Raw genomic sequence first — 15922 nt, 5'->3', positions numbered from 1 at the left:
AAATAAGAAATGAACCTATTTTCCCCTTGCTGAGGAACCGAGGGAAAAGAATCTTCAGGATTTATTTTTAAAGCCAGGAGTTGTCTCTCCCGCCCCCCCCCCAAATACTATAAATATGGATTTGCAGAAATTTGCTTCCACTGGCTCTGGAGTCCTTGCCATCTGATCTATTTTCAGAATATTTAAAGGCTTTGTTGGTTTATATGTTTGAAATCAACTGTGAAGGATGTTGGGTTGGTGTGGTTGTTAACCCTGTGACTCCTAAACAGCACAGAGCTGTCTGTAGAAAGTAATGGAAGTCATTAGCAGGCATTGTGGATGATAGATTTAACTATGCATACTCAGAAACTGCTTACATTGCAGTTTAAATTAAAAAAATGCATTGAAACCGGTCACTCGATCTCATTAAGTAGTCATACTCCGTTATGTACTATTGATTAGTTTGTACAAAGGAATTTCAGAGGAACTCTGACAGCTGTGCATATGCAGTCAATAGCCATGAAACTCTTGTTTCATTAATTCCATTACAATGGGGTGCGGAAGGAAGGGAAAGTAAAGGGGAACTTTCGGGAAGATTTGTTTTGGATTCTTTACGGTTCACTAAAATCTGAACTATACAGAAAACAATGTTAGAAAATAGTTGATTTTCCACTTGGATAGCTATACTATACTTCTAAACAGGACTCTAATTTATCTCTGGTTAGAATGAAAATTTGGCCAATTTTTTAAATTGTCCCATTGGTTCTTAGCCTGATTGTTAAATATTGCAATATTCAGCATCACACATTTATCTTAATACCTCTCTGTGTTAATCTTATGGAATAGCAGCCTATAATTCAATTCAAGTCCAAAGCCAAGCAGGGAAGCATAACCATGTACTAGTACATATAATTGCTGCTTTGGTCAGATGATTCCTAAAAGCTCCACCAATGATAAAGTTTGAACAAAGATTAATATATAGGCTTACCAATGGTTTAATACAGTAAAGAGGGAGTACAAAATGATTTTCCCAGTTCACACTAAACACAGCACACCCTATATAAAAGTGAAATTAATGTTAATTGTTCATAATGGTATAATATATTTGATTTCAGTCTTCATCCTGAAAGATTCTAGTGTGTCTATAGCCAAATCTGTTAAAACATAGGACAATCCTGCAGTCTTCATTCAGCCACAGCTCCCACTGAGGACTATAGGATTTAGCTCTTTATTTGATATATGTACATATCTATATCATACATATATATAGACATACAGATGTATGGCCCAATCATAATCTCCCACCACTGTCACTCCAGTGATTTTAACAGGCATTTCCCCTAGCTTGCACAGGTTTCAATGAGATCAGAATTAACTCATTTATATTTTCTGATAATATAATTAGCATTCACAATCGAAGTGGGGATACCTCTGCACTGGAATACAACAGCTGTTGAACAACTCACAGCAACTTTGCACAACATCTGAGGGCAGGAACTGAAGAGAAATATATTGAGTTGTAACTGCAGGAGGAATTTAGATAGAGAGTCTGGGTATCCAAGTTGGAATTTGGCAAGGACATATGTTCTAAGACCCCTTAGTTTTACAGAAAATGCCATGAAAAGCACACATGAGCATCGTCAAATCTACATTAGAAATTATCAGAAAATGTTCATACTGGTTCTAGTCTACATGGTGTATTTTTATTTGATCAGTGTTCAAATATGTACAATGTTGCAATATCTCAACAAGCCCTACAATATCAGCATATTTCTCAATACGCATTCCATTTATTCTCATCATTTACCTATCACAGGCATTGCATATGCAAATAAATCCTTCCAAGAGACAATCTGACTGTGAAACAAGTAGAGTTCCTACCTGAACGGAATCAATACGGGATGTATTCAATCCCAACCTTAATCCCATCCTGCAGTTTCTCTCTATTGATAACTCAGATAAAAATAACAAAACCTCAGTCTGAGCTTCCTTCTCAAACTATGTTGTTTCTAGGTTTTCCCTGCAGCATCCCAGAGACAATTACCCTCTGCCCAAAAGGCAGGGAGAAGTTAACGAGCCACACCCATCACACACAATCAGCAAGTATCCTTCTGCAATGGAACAAATGTGCAGGTATCAGAAAGCAGTATATGGCCTATAAAACATACAGTAGTTTACAGAAGCACAAATGATGTCGCCATACCTGTAGGTGACCCTTCCATGACATGTCCAACGTACGGTCCTTCCCTGAAGATGGGTCTGTTGTCATTCTGATCAATAACAATGATATCTAGAAGGACTGGGCCTTCAATACTTTTGCCGCTGACATCAGTGATCTCAACTTGCAGCTGAATGAGCAAAGAGATAGGAGTTCATGAGTTAGTTCATTATCATGACATAAGCAAGGAGCAAGGAAAAGAAAAGCTTACATCAGCATTTTTCTGGAACAAGCTACTGGCAAAAACTTAGTACTTCAGTCTCAAGGGAGATTCTCTAGGACTGGGCTAGAAGCAAAATGGTTTTGAATGCAAGCAAGAGAGATTCATATGGTGACCTCCATTGGGTACTCTGCAACTGATATGCTAAATTTGCTAAAGAACGCAGTGAAGGGGAGAAAAAAAGAAACATAATTTGATACTAATGAAGTGAATATTTGCTTAGAAACAGTATTTCCTTCAAAGGGAAACATACAGTACCATGTATAAAATAAATTACAAGATCCTTGTTAACTGATTATTAGAAGATATAAATAGGATGTTATAAGAAAAGGTAAGAGTAACCCTTGTATAGAGTAAATAAATGCCCTCCTTGATGAGGGAGTGGAGTAAATCAGCACAAAATGTGATTCAATCTCTATGTATTTTGTCCTGAAAAGAAAGGTATGGAGGAAATAACTGAAATATTATCATTACAGCTGGGTTACATCATGACTTTCATGCCAAGTCACTGCTGCCTTCAACACTTCTTTATGTCACCTCTTTGTTTATTTATTTTTATGTAGCAGAAATGGGAAATTGTGAAATCGACAGCCACTATTTCCTTGACATGTCAAATTCAACAGAGCACACCTCAAAGTCATGGTGCAGCAAAAACCTGAGGCATGCAATGCAAGAAAAATTTCTTTCCCTTTCCGTGGCAGCTGGCTTTTGTTCCAGTGTTATGAATTGCTATCTCAGCCATGAACACAGAGAGACAGTAGTAACAGGGATTCACTGTAATCAATGCCTATTTCTGCATCTGGGGTCATAGAATCATAGAACTTAAGATCAGAAGGGACCATTATGATCATCTAGTCTGACCTCCCGCAAGATGCAGGCCACAAAAGCTGACCCACCCACTCCTGAAATAATTCTCTCCCTTGACTCAGCTGTTGAAGTCCCCAAATCCTGATTTAAAGACTTCAAGTAGCAGATAATCCTCCAGCAAGCGACCCCTGCCCCATGCTGCGGAGGAAGGCGAAAAACCTCCAGGGCCACTGCCAATCTACCCTGGAGGAAAATTCCTTCCCAACCCCAAATATGGCGATCAGCTGAACCCCGAGCATGCGTGCAAGACTCTCCAGCCAGACACTCAGGAAAAAGACTTTCAATATCCCAACATTGACCCTCGGTACTAATTACCAGTGGTCGCACGTTATTGACCTATTGACTAAATCACGTTATCCTATCAAACCATTCCCTCCATACACTTATCAAGCTTAATCTTAAAGCCAGAGAGGTCCTTCGCCCCCACTGTTTCCCTCAGTAGGCTGTTCCAGAATTTCACTCCCCTGATGGTTAGAAACCTTCGTCTAATTTCAAGCCTAAACTTCCCGACTGCCAATTTATATCCATTTGTTCTTGTGTCCACATTAGTACTGAGCTGAAATAATTCCTCTCCCTCCCTGGTATTTATCCCTCTGATATATTTAAAGAGAGCAATCATATCTCTTCTCAACCTTCTTTTGGTTAAGGAAAACAAACCGAGCTCCTCAAGTCTCCTTTCATACGACAGGCTTTCCATTCCTCGGATCATTCTAGTGGCCCTTCTTTGTACCCGTTCCAGTTTGAATTCATCCTTCTTAAACATGGGAGACCAAAACTGCACACAGTACTCCAAATGAGGTCTCACCAATGCCTTGTATAACGGGACTAGCACCTCCTTATCTCTACTAGAAATACCTCGCCTAATGCATCCCAAGACCGCATTAGCTTTTTTAACGGCCACATCACATTGCCGACTCATAGTCATCCTGCGATCAACCAGGACTCCGAGGTCCTTCTCCTCGTCCGTTACTTCCAACTGGTGCGTCCCCAGCTTATAACTAAAATTCGTGTTAGTCATCCCTAAATGCATAACCTTACACTTCTCACTATTGAATTTCATCCTATTACTAATACTCCAGTTTACAAGGTCATCCAAATCTCCCTGGAGGATATCCCGATCCTTCTCCAAATTGGCAATACCTCCCAACTTCGTGTCATCCGCAAACTTTATCAGCCCACTCCTACTTTTGGTTCCAAGGTCAGTGATAAATAGATTGAATAAGATCGGACCCAAAACCGAACCTTGAGGAACTCCACTGGTAACCTCCCTCCAACCCGACAGATCACCTTTCAATACGACCCTCTGCAGTCTCCCCTTTAACCAGTTCCTTATCCACCTCTGGATTTTCATTTCGATCCCCATCTTTTCCAATTTAACCAGTAATTCTTCATGCGGTACCGTATCAAACGCCTTACTGAAATCAAGATATATTAGATCCACCGCATTTCCCTTGTCTAAAAAATCTGTTACTTTCTCAAAGAAGGAGATCAGGTTGGTTTGGCACGATCTACCTTTCGTAAAACCAAGTTGTAATTTGTCCCAATTGCCATTGACCTCAAGGTCCGTAACTACTCTCTCCTTTAATATTTTTTCCATGACTTTACATACTACAGATGTTAAACTAACAGGCCTGTAGTTACCCGGGTCACTTTTTTTCCCCTTCTTGAAAATAGGAACTATATTAGCTACTCTCCAGTCAAACGGTACAACCCCCGAGTTTAGAGATTTGTTAAAAATTATCGCTAATGGGCTTGCAATTTCACTCGCCAATTCCTTTAATATTCTAGGATGAAGATTATCCAGGCCGCCTGATTTAGTATAACAGTACTAAAGTCTTTTGGCACAAAAAGCTGGGAAAGCAAAAGGAACCATTCAGATTTGGTTGGGATTTTGGCTAAGAGTGTCAGAAACAATGCAGTGTTAACTGACTGGAATTAAAACACAAAGCTTTTGAACTAAATGTTTGGGATTTCTATTGTAAATTTCTAAAACTGCTTAAATAGCCTCAAAAGCTAAACAACAAGTATTCTGCTGGGGGAAAAAAACCTAAAAAGTCGGTCCACTATGACCATAGCCAATGCATATTGAGCAAAACAAGTGTTTTTGTCAAAATGGAATGATGCAAATATCATAATAGAAAACTACACATCTGATGACCTTTACCTTGAAGGGCATTGTGCATTTATGAACGTGTTTGCTTAGCAGCTGAGGGTTGATACAGTGCATACCAACATCATGTGGTAATGAATTGTGCTGTTTTGAAAGGCTCCACTTTTGAGTAATAAACATTCTTCACAAAACCTGAGCAACCTCCAGCACTCAACAAACCTACCATTCTGGTCCATTTTCAGGTTTTCCTTTCATATCAACCCTGCTTAACACACACAGCAATCTATCAGCTGTTACTCGTATGGCAGCTCTCAGAAAACAGCTTGCCTGTGTTCATGTTGTGGACTCTGGGATACTAATGGGATTTTCAGTTAATCATAGAATATCAGAGTTGGAAGGGACCTCAGAAGGTCATCTAGTCCAACCCTCTGCTCAAAACTGGTCCAATCCCCAACTAAATCAACCCAGTCAGGGCTTTGTCAAGCCTGACCATAAAAACCTCTAAGGAAGGATATTCCACCACCTCCCTAGGTAACCCATTCCAATGTTTCACCATCCTCCTAGTGAAAATGTTTTTCCTAATATCCAACCTAAACCTCCCCCACTTCAACTTGAGACCATTACTCCTTGTTCTGCCATCTGCTACCACTGAGAACAATCTAGATCCATCCTCTTTGGCACCCCCTTTCAGGTAGTTGAAAGCAGCTATCAAATATAAGGTAATAATTGGAGATATACCAATCTCCTAGAACTGGAAGGGACCTTGAAAGGTCATCAAGTCCAGCCCCCTGCCTTCACTAGCAGGACCAATTTATGCCCCAGATTCCTAAGTGGCCCCCTCAAGGATTGAACTCACAACCCTGGGTTTAGCAGGCCAATGCTCAAACCACTGAGCCATCCCTCTCCCCAAACCCCCCCCCTCCTGCATCATTGTTCTGTTCTGCAGACTAAACAATCCCAGTTCCCTCAATGTCTCCTCATAAGTCATGTGCGCCAGCCCCCTAATCATTTTTGTTGCCCTCCGCTGGACTCTTTCCAATTTTTCCACATCTTTCTTGTAGCGTGGAGCCCAAAACTGGACACAGTACTCCAGATGAGGCCTCACCAATGCGGAATAGAGGGGAATGATCACGTCCCTCGATCTGCTGGCAATGCCCCTACTTGTACAGCCCAAAATGCTGTTAGCCTTCTTGGCAACAAGGGCACACTGTTGACTCATATCCAGCTTCTCATCCACTGTAACCCCTAGGTCCTTTTCTGCAGAATTGCTGCCTAGACATTCAGTCCCTAGTCTGTAGCAGTGCATGAGATTCTTCCGTCCTAAGTACAGGATTCTGCACTTGTCCTTGTTGAACCTCATCAGATTTATTTTGGCCCAATCCTCTAATTTGTCTAGGTCCTTCTGTATCCTATCCCTACCTTCCAGCATATCTACCACTCTTCCCAGTTTAGTGTCATCTGCAAACTTGCTGAGAGTGCAGTCCATGCCATCCTCCAGATCATTAATGAAGATATTGAACAAAACCGGCCTCAGGACAGACCCTTGGGGCACTCCGCTTGAAACTGGCTGCCAACTAGACATGGAGCTATTGATCACTACCCGTTGAGCCCAGCTTTCTAGTCAGCTTTCTATCCACCTTATAGTCCATTTATCCAGCCCATACTTCTTTAACTTGCTGGCAAAAATACTGTGGGAGACTATGGCCTGGTCTACACTACGCGTTTAAACCGAATTTAGCAGCGTTAAACCGATTTAACCCTGCACCCGTCCACACAACAAAGCCCTTTATATTGATATAAAGGGCTCTTTAAACCGATTTCTGTACTCCTTCCCGACGAGGGGAGTAGCGCTGAAATCGGTATTGCCATGTCGGATTAGGGTTAGTGTGGCCGCAAATCGACGGTATTGGCCTCCAGGCGGTATCCCACAGTGCACCATTGTGACCACTCTGGAAAGCAATCTGAACTCGGATGCACTGGCGAGGTAGACAGGAAAAGCCCTGCGAACTTTTGAATTTCATTTCCTGTTTGCCCAGCGTGGAGCTCTGATCAGCATGGGTGGTGATGCAGTCCCAAATCCAAAAAGAGCTCCAGCATGGACCATACGGGAGATACTGGATCTGATCGCTGTATGGGGAGACAAATCTGTTCTATCTGAGCTCCCTTACAGAAGATGAAATGACAAAGCATTTGAAAAAATCTGCAGGCTATGATAGACAGAGTCCACAGCAGGGACTCAGCACAGTGCTGCGTGACAAGCGTAACGGAAAGCCAAAGAATCAAATGGACGCTCATGGACGGAGGGAGCGGGGACTGAGGACTCCAGCTATCCCACAGTCCCCGCAGTCTCCGAAAAGTATTTGCATTCTTGGCTGAGCTCCCAATGCCTGAAGGGTCAAAAACATTTTCCTGGGTGTTTCAGGGTGTATGTATTCAATTTACACCCTTCCCCCCGAAAGAAAAGGGGAAAAATCGTTTCTCGCCTTTTTTCAATGTCACCCTATGTCTACTGCATGCTGCTGGTAGACGGGGTGAGGCAGCGCTGAACACCAGCATCCCCTTCCCAGTGGCAGACGGTGCAAAATGACTGGTATCCATCATCATTATCAGCCCATGAGTACTCCTGGCTGGCCTCAGTGAGGTCGGCCGGGGGCGCATGGGTAAAAATGGGAATGACTCCCGGTCATTCCCGGCAGACGGTACAGAAGGTTTGGTAACCATCCTCATCATAGCAGCTGGAGGCTGAGCTCCATCAGCCCCCCTCCCCTTTCATGTCTAAAGAAGATTCTGTACTCCCTGGACTATCATAGCAGCGGGATGCTGGGCTCCTCTCCCCCCCACCCTTTAATGCCCTGCCTGGACTATCATAGCAGCTGGAGGCTGCCTCCCCCTCATTTTATCTCACTAAAAACTCAGTGTTTCTTATTCCTGCATTCTTTATTACTTCATCACACAAACGGGGGGACACTGCCACGGTAGCCCAGGAGGGTTGGGGGAGGAGGGAAGCAATGGGTGGGGTTGTTGCATGGGCACCCCCTAGAATGGCATGCAGCTCATTTCTGCGGGATCTCTGGGGCTCTGACCCGGAGCAACTGTGTTCTCTGGTTCTCTAGTACACTTGCCCCATATTCTAGGCAGGACTGACTCTATTTTTAGACAAAACATAAAGAAGGGAATGACCCGAGGAGTCATTCCCACTTTTGTCCATGCGCCCCCGGCCGACCTCAGCGAGGCCAGCCAGGAGCACCCATGACAGCAGCAGACGGTACAAAAGGATTGATAACCATCATTGCCAATTTCCAAATGCAAACGGTGCAAAATGACTGATAACCATCATCTCATCGTGCAATAGGGATGGTAACCATCTCTGCCGCCTTGCAAAGGCAAATGAATGCTGCTGTGTAGCACTACAGTACCGCGTCCGTCAGCAGCATCCAGTACACATACACTGACCGTGACAAAAGGCAAAACAGGCTCCATGGTTGCCATGCTTTCCTGCAGTCAAATGTAGGAGCAGAGACTGAAACAAGGGCTGTTTTATAGCATGTTCATTTTGATCTGAACCACTGATTTTGCAGTTCACCCACCAGGGCAATCCAGGGGAAAAGGGCACAAAATGATTGTCTGCTGTTGCTTTCACAGAGGAAGGATTGAGTGACGACATTTACCCAGAATCACCTGCGACACTATTTTTGCCCCATTATGCATTGGGATCTCAACCCAGAATTCCAATGGGCGGGGGAGACTACAGGAACTATGAGATAGCTATGGGATAGCTACCCACAGTGCAACGCTCCGGAAATCGACACTAGCCTCGGTACATGGACGCACACCGCCGAATTAATGTGCTTAGTGTGGCCACATGCACTCGACTTTATATGATCTGTTTTAAAAAACCAGTTTCTGTAAAATCGGAATAATCCCATAGTGTAGACATACCCTATATCAAAAGCTTTGCTAAAGTCAAGGAATAACACATCCACTGCTTTCCCCTCATCCACAGAGCCAGTTATTTCATCATAGAAGGCAATTAGTTAGTTAGGCATTGCCTGCCTTTGGTGAAACCATGCTGACTGTTCCTGATCACTTTCCTCTCCTCTAAGTGCTTCAGAATTGATTCCTTGAGGACCTGGTGCATGATTTTTCCAGGGACCGAGGTGAGGCGGACTGGCCTGTAGTTCCCTGGATCCTCCTCCTTCCATTTTTTAAAGATGGGTACTACATTCGCCTTTTTCCAGTCTTTCAGAACGTAGAGTTACCAAGACTGCTTCTTGGTGACATTTTTTAATCATAAAGTGTTGCTGTCTTTTGGGGACAGACAGTTTGCAATAAAATTAAAAGAAAAGGATTGGGAATCTCTCTAGCTAATATAGCTGATAATACCAAACTGTGAAGGATGGTAACTTTAAATGAATAGCTATTAATTTCATGGGTTGTCCCTGGTCCATTGTCACTTCCTAATATAATTGAAATTTGATGCTAAATTCAGCCCTTGGTTATATCACTTTAACCAAGGGTGCAAAAGCCTCCACTGACCAAAAAAAAATAAAAATATCTAGATCATGCCTGGGGCATTGATCAGAATTGGGTCTGATGCAGCACAGTCTTCGCTAATGAGTGTCCTATGGAGTCTTGGCCTGAAACTAAAGTTATCCTCTCCAGTCACAACCCCATTGCTTTGATGAGAATGGTACCCACTCTCCATTGGAGTTAAATCTCATTCCACTCCTTTGGATATCTCGCCACAACCACCATCCTCTGAACTTTAAAAAAAAATATTTTCCAACATGCTGAAGGTTTACCTAAAACAACAGATCAATGCCAAACTTGTATCTGGTAAATTCATGTAGTATTTACATTGACAGAAGGAGCTGTTCTAGTTTATGAGTAAGTGAATATTGAGGATCCGATTTGTAGCAACTGCAGGCATGGGCAAGCAAATTTACTAGTTGTCTGCCAAAAAAGTCAAGACTTGGGCTCCAATCGTGCAATATCGGTGCACTGTCAATGGGGCCCTGCCTGGGAACAGCAGTCTACCTACCTGCAGTCAAATGTAGGAGCAGAGACTGAAACAAGGGCTGTTTTATAGCATGTTCATTTTGATCTGAACCACTGATCTTGCAGTTCACCCATCACCTCATTATTAACTTTTAAAATGACCATTGTTTATTTTAATAATCTAGGAGTTGCTGCTATTATTACATACTAAACATGTTTTCAAAGCATCATACACATATTACTTAGCTAAGCCCGTCAGATAGACTTGGCAAAAATTGCTGAAAAGGGACACGTGATGTTTTTCATTAACTCACATCATAGGGTAAATTTGTCTCTTCACAGATCCAGATCTGTTTCTAGCTTGAAAAAGCACATTTCATCCATTGACTCCTTCAGTCCATCATTGCCAGTCTCCACAGCCTCTTCAATTCCTTCTCCCACACTTGTTTTCATGCCTTCCACCTTGCTTCTGCCCCATGTGCAATCCCAATCTCAGTCTGCAAGGCCCTCAGACTCCAACCTAAGATTCACACCTTCTGTAAGACCCACAGAGTCTCCCCCATATCAGTCAATCATCCTGTACCCGCCTAACATTTTAGAAGCGAAGCTATAAAGTGAACAAAAATATTAAGTTAACATCTGGTCTCTTTGGGCAGTCCATCTTATCCATTTCTGTCTTTTAGATTATACGCTCCACAGGTCAGGAATTGTCTATTGTGTGTGTTCTGTAATGCCTGAATGTATTGTCAGCGTTATCTGACATTCCTGCGTGCACCCCAGAACTTGACAGTATTGCAGGGAGCCATTTAGTATGGTCAGCCACTGACAGCTGAAAACCAAGCATCACATAGCTAGGAAATCTTAGGCCTCTTTGAGACAAGGTCAGACAGCTGCATACTTGCAGTTTGTTAATTAGAATGGGAAGATGGGACAGAAAGATACGGAAGAGAGTGAATAGTGACCTTGGTTTTAGGTACCCCTGACATATCGTTGTTTTGGCTAGAAATACTAGAAAAGTATTGAGATAATGAGTAGTTTGAGAACTGGTGACCCAGTAGAGGTTATTATGCTGACCCACTAGTAGCCACTATAGATTACGTGCTTTGTTAGAGTTAGCAATGAAAGATTAAGTAAAAGTAAATACCTCAGCTGTACAAGGACAAGGAGCTGACATCTAAACTCCCCATCAGCTGGATGGAAAGAGGGCCTCTGGAAGCCTCACTGGTGATCATTTGAAACCATCTCCGACTGTGGGTAACTATATCTGGGATGTCCTAAACCTAGAGAGAGTGTGTGTGTACGTGTACATGTAATATCTAACAAATAGTAGTTTTAGATAAGAGCATGCTTGCTTCTATCAATCATTTATCAGACGGAAGCACTGTGTTCCCATTGATTTATTCCTGACACTGCCTAGAGAGAAAGAGTTCGGCTACCACTGTTCGGGATTCTGAAAACTCCACACAATACAAATGTATAAATGCTAATTAATAATAAACAAAATCTTTGGAATGTTTTTGGTACATGCAAATAAGACATGGAAGGAATATACATAGTTACACACACAGAGACAATTTATTACACATGCTGACACACACAGAGGCCTAGTTCAGGTCAGATCATGGCATAAGCAGCCTGGGCATTGTGCGTTCTAGTGCCTCCTCCAGAAATGGCACAGGAATCTATACCAGGTCCTGCATTCCCTGAAATCTCCAACCCACAATCCAGCCAGATGAGGAGCCATGCTGAGGTACTGAAGCGTCAGAAGCCATAAGGGGGAGATAACCAGACCTTTCTACTGGGTGGAAGAAGATGGTTGTCCAGATTATGGCCACCTTCTACTTGTGCATGCATCAGCTGAGCCCTGACTTTAATTTCTCTCTCCCTCAACACATCCAAGGTGAGAGATTAGAAACAGAATGAAGACCTCAGAAAACGAGCTACCATCTGCACCCACTCTACTTCTCCCTGCTTAACTCTTCTATGAGATAAACCAGGAGGAACAAGAGCCTGAGGACAAAAGTTACCTTCAGCCTCTCAGTTCCCTTCCAAGAGATCGCAATAGCAGCAGGGGCCTGAGAGTGCTTTAAGTGGTTTGTTTATTCTGTTAATTTATTCTTACTCATGGTGCCTGATATTTATAAGTTATTTATAGGTTAGCAGTGAAACCTACTGGGATAGCATTAGGTCAGAATTCTAATTTGTTTGTTAAGATGGATGGCTTATTATCTTATCACAGTGCATTCTGCTATGCTTGTATGCACATTTCACTTTTATATTGTACTATGATGGGTATACGTGGGAGAAGCACAATATTTATGCTCTGAATGGACTATTTGCTCCCACAAAATACTACAAAAACTCTGAGCATTGCCTCAGTCCATTTTATGGGCCTCTGCTATCCCAGTCTTGATTCGGATGTCCTCTTGCCTGATGCCATTCTTGTAAAACCCTGCCCACTCTCCCTATGATCTACAATATATATTGTTTAGGGGTCTAGGAGCCAGCAAATAGTTCTGGCACATATACATCTCCTTGCAGCTGGTGCTTCATGGGCTGAGTTGCTCATCTGGCCTATCCAGAATGAGATGTTTCATAGAGAACATTTGATCATCACTTTCCAAGACTTATTTAACGTTAATCCTTGAAGTCAATTTCATGTCACAGGGTTAACAACATTTTCTATACCCTAACCCATATTGTGTTACTGGTGCCATGAATTAAAGTTCAGTCTTATACCTGCACTGCTGTGTCACAATGCCACTGCACAGAGCTAACCTGAAAATGAATAGTAAATGAAATGTCCCTGGTTGCTTTGGAGCTTGAATCCTCTCTCCAGACTGATCCTGACTCTCAGCCATGTTATTTTTCCTCCTCCACCCCTTTTTCATTTTTGGCAGTATTGGTAGCTTATTTTATTAGATTACAAATGTTTTGCAAGCAATTGCTGGTGGTAAGGCAATGTGAAGGTACAGTGGGCATGGAAAGGCGACAGTAGGAGGAATCTGATGAAAATCAATTCCTAGTTGTGTAATTCCTTTAACATGATCCAATGGCTGGAATTTGAAGCTAGACAAATTCAGAATGGAAATAAGGTGTAAATTTTTAACAGTGAGAGTAAGTAACCATTGGAACAATTTAACAAGGGTTGTGGTGGACTCTCCATCACTAGCCATTTTTAATCAACATTGGATTTTTTTCCCTAAAAGATCTGCTCTAGAAATTATTTTTGCGAAGTTCACTGTGCTGTGTTACATGAGATAATCACAATAGTCCCTTCTGGCATTGGAATCTATGAACCTTCAAAAGCAAGGTTTTAAATGGCTCTTAATGTCAGATCTCCCAGTGTCAAGAAAAGAAATAAGTCAGTGGGAAAGGCAAGCATTAAACTAGGTTGATAAAGAACCAGACCCCAGCTGGTTTTATACAAGAGACCACCTCACAAACACAGAACACGGTAAGCTGCCTAGTTCATGATTGTTTAAATGTTGCATTCATTAATTTTCAAAAAGTAAGGAAGGAAAGAGGGGGTTGTTATTTTTGTTTATAAACGTCATCCATATCCAGGTAAAAGCAAGGGATTGAGATGGTTTGTTTTAGTAGAAGGATCCCAGCCAGATTGCGAGGTCTTGCTGGTCAACCTGTATGCCCCATATCAAACCCAACAGTTCTTATCTGACTTCTGCTTGATCTCGTGTACAGATTATGATGGATTTCTTTACTCTCTTTGTACAGTACATATCTTGATCACCAACTGATCTGTTTCTTTTGTCCCCTCATCCCCTGAGATTGCTTTCTAAACCGAAACCCTGTAGCACACTTCTTCTGACCCGTTATTACCATCACTCTGTACACATGATGCGAGTGTTCCAGAGAGTTGGCTCTCTAACTGGTGCATAAACCCTGCCTTGGCTGACAATGAAAATCATACTATTAGGCAAATATAGAAGCCTTCTACTACATTCTTCATTCAGATCTCAGAGTGATCGTTAGTGTAAAAATGCCTAGAGAGAAAGACAGATATGCAGAGTGCCAAGCTGCCAAAACTCCCACTGGAGTCAGTAGGAGTTGGGGGTGTTCAGAACCTCTGGGAATCTGGTCAGTCAGAACACCTTTGTCCAGAACACTCACTCCCACAAGACTGGAAATGCTTAAAGCTGTGGTTCAAGATACATGTACAACACTTGACTTCCAACAGAATAATTCCTGGAACCAATGACCCTTGTTAAACAAATAGGCAGGCTTGCCCAAACCAGCAAACAACCCTAGGGCTCTCTAAAGCTATTTACATTATTATAAGAAAAACTGGGAAGAACGACTACCCTCTAGATGTCTGAATTTGAAAAGTCATTGAACTTTACCTTCATTGTGCTAACACTAGCAAGCCTCTCTCATATACTCTCAGGAAGAGTCAATCCTAGTCCCATGGGCTCAGTGTTAAGGAAGATATATGCAGACCACCTTCAGGGCAATATAAAGTTAGGAGTGTTTATTGGAAACACTATATCTCACAGGCTTAAGATATGGATCCCTTTTTGGGCTAATGTCCCTAGCCTGGGTGAGAAATGCAGGTCAGAGTTTCACAGATGGATAGAACAGGTAGAGGTTTAGAAGCAATAAAGATAATGCAAATCTCAGGCAATAATAAATTTTAATCTGAGTTTTACAAGACAAGCACCTCTGAATACTTTCCATTCCAAACAGGACTGTTTAAATTGCCTTTTAACTTCTCCTCAAACTTCACTCACCATATCTGAAGTGAGAGTCTCAGGTTCAAAAGTAAAAAAAAAGATACTCAGGACAGCACGTCAAAAAGATCCAGATCTCTTTTTAATAGTGAAATTAATATCTTTGTGAAAGTGCTGCCATTCAAAGTTTAATGGAGATATCCTATCTCCTAGAACTGGAAGGGACCTTGAAAAGTCATTGAGTTCAGCCCCCTGCTTTCACTAGCAGGACCAAGTACTGATTTTGCCCCAGATCCCTAAGTGGCCCCCTCAAGGACTGAACTCACAACCCTGGGTTTAGCAGGCCAATGCTCAAACCACTAAGCTATCCCTTCCACCCCCCCAAAGTCAATCCATCATCCTGATTTTAATAATTCCTGTATTACATAAGATTTATAAAAGGTAGATACTCACTTAACCTCCATGGGATGTTAATCTCATGAAACCCCACATCATCACCTTTCACAGAGTATAGGAAAATCTCTTGACTGTGGTGAGCAACTGTTTATATTTACATTTGTAACTAGGTTTCGGAGGAATCTGACTTCACAGAACGTTGGTAGCACCCATCAAGTTTGCTCATTATCCTACTCGTTTATTTTGTACTTGGAACTTTTAGTTGAGTTCATTCGACAACACAAGTCTTGTCATGCTTGTAATGGAGATGGCTCAGGCCATGAGGCCTCTCTACTATACTTTTCATCTCTCACTCTCAGTCAACTGCAGTCCTGCTCCAGTAATTTACATAGTATGGCTGCATAAATTGGAAAGTCAACCGGGGAGGCAGTTTACATATCCCTTCT

The 15922-nt window shown here is 42.2% G+C and overlaps 1 protein-coding gene across 4 annotated transcripts in view; it reads right to left on the bottom strand.

Annotated features, from left to right (window-relative positions):
* CDH13 (cadherin 13) overlaps positions 1 to 15922 on the bottom strand; it is a 745597-nt gene that overhangs the window by 323855 nt on the left and 405820 nt on the right. For all 4 annotated transcript variants that reach the window (XM_044987232.1, XM_044987229.1, XM_044987231.1 and 1 more), the window contains one exon: positions 2183 to 2327. In XM_044987232.1, coding sequence (XP_044843167.1) covers positions 2183 to 2327 — 145 coding nt within the window. The remainder of the gene's footprint in view (positions 1 to 2182; positions 2328 to 15922) is intronic.

Source organism: Mauremys mutica, chromosome 14, assembly GCF_020497125.1.
Source record: "Mauremys mutica isolate MM-2020 ecotype Southern chromosome 14, ASM2049712v1, whole genome shotgun sequence".
NCBI lineage: Eukaryota > Metazoa > Chordata > Testudines > Geoemydidae > Mauremys > Mauremys mutica.
This window is presented reverse-complemented; position numbering and strand designations above follow the sequence as displayed.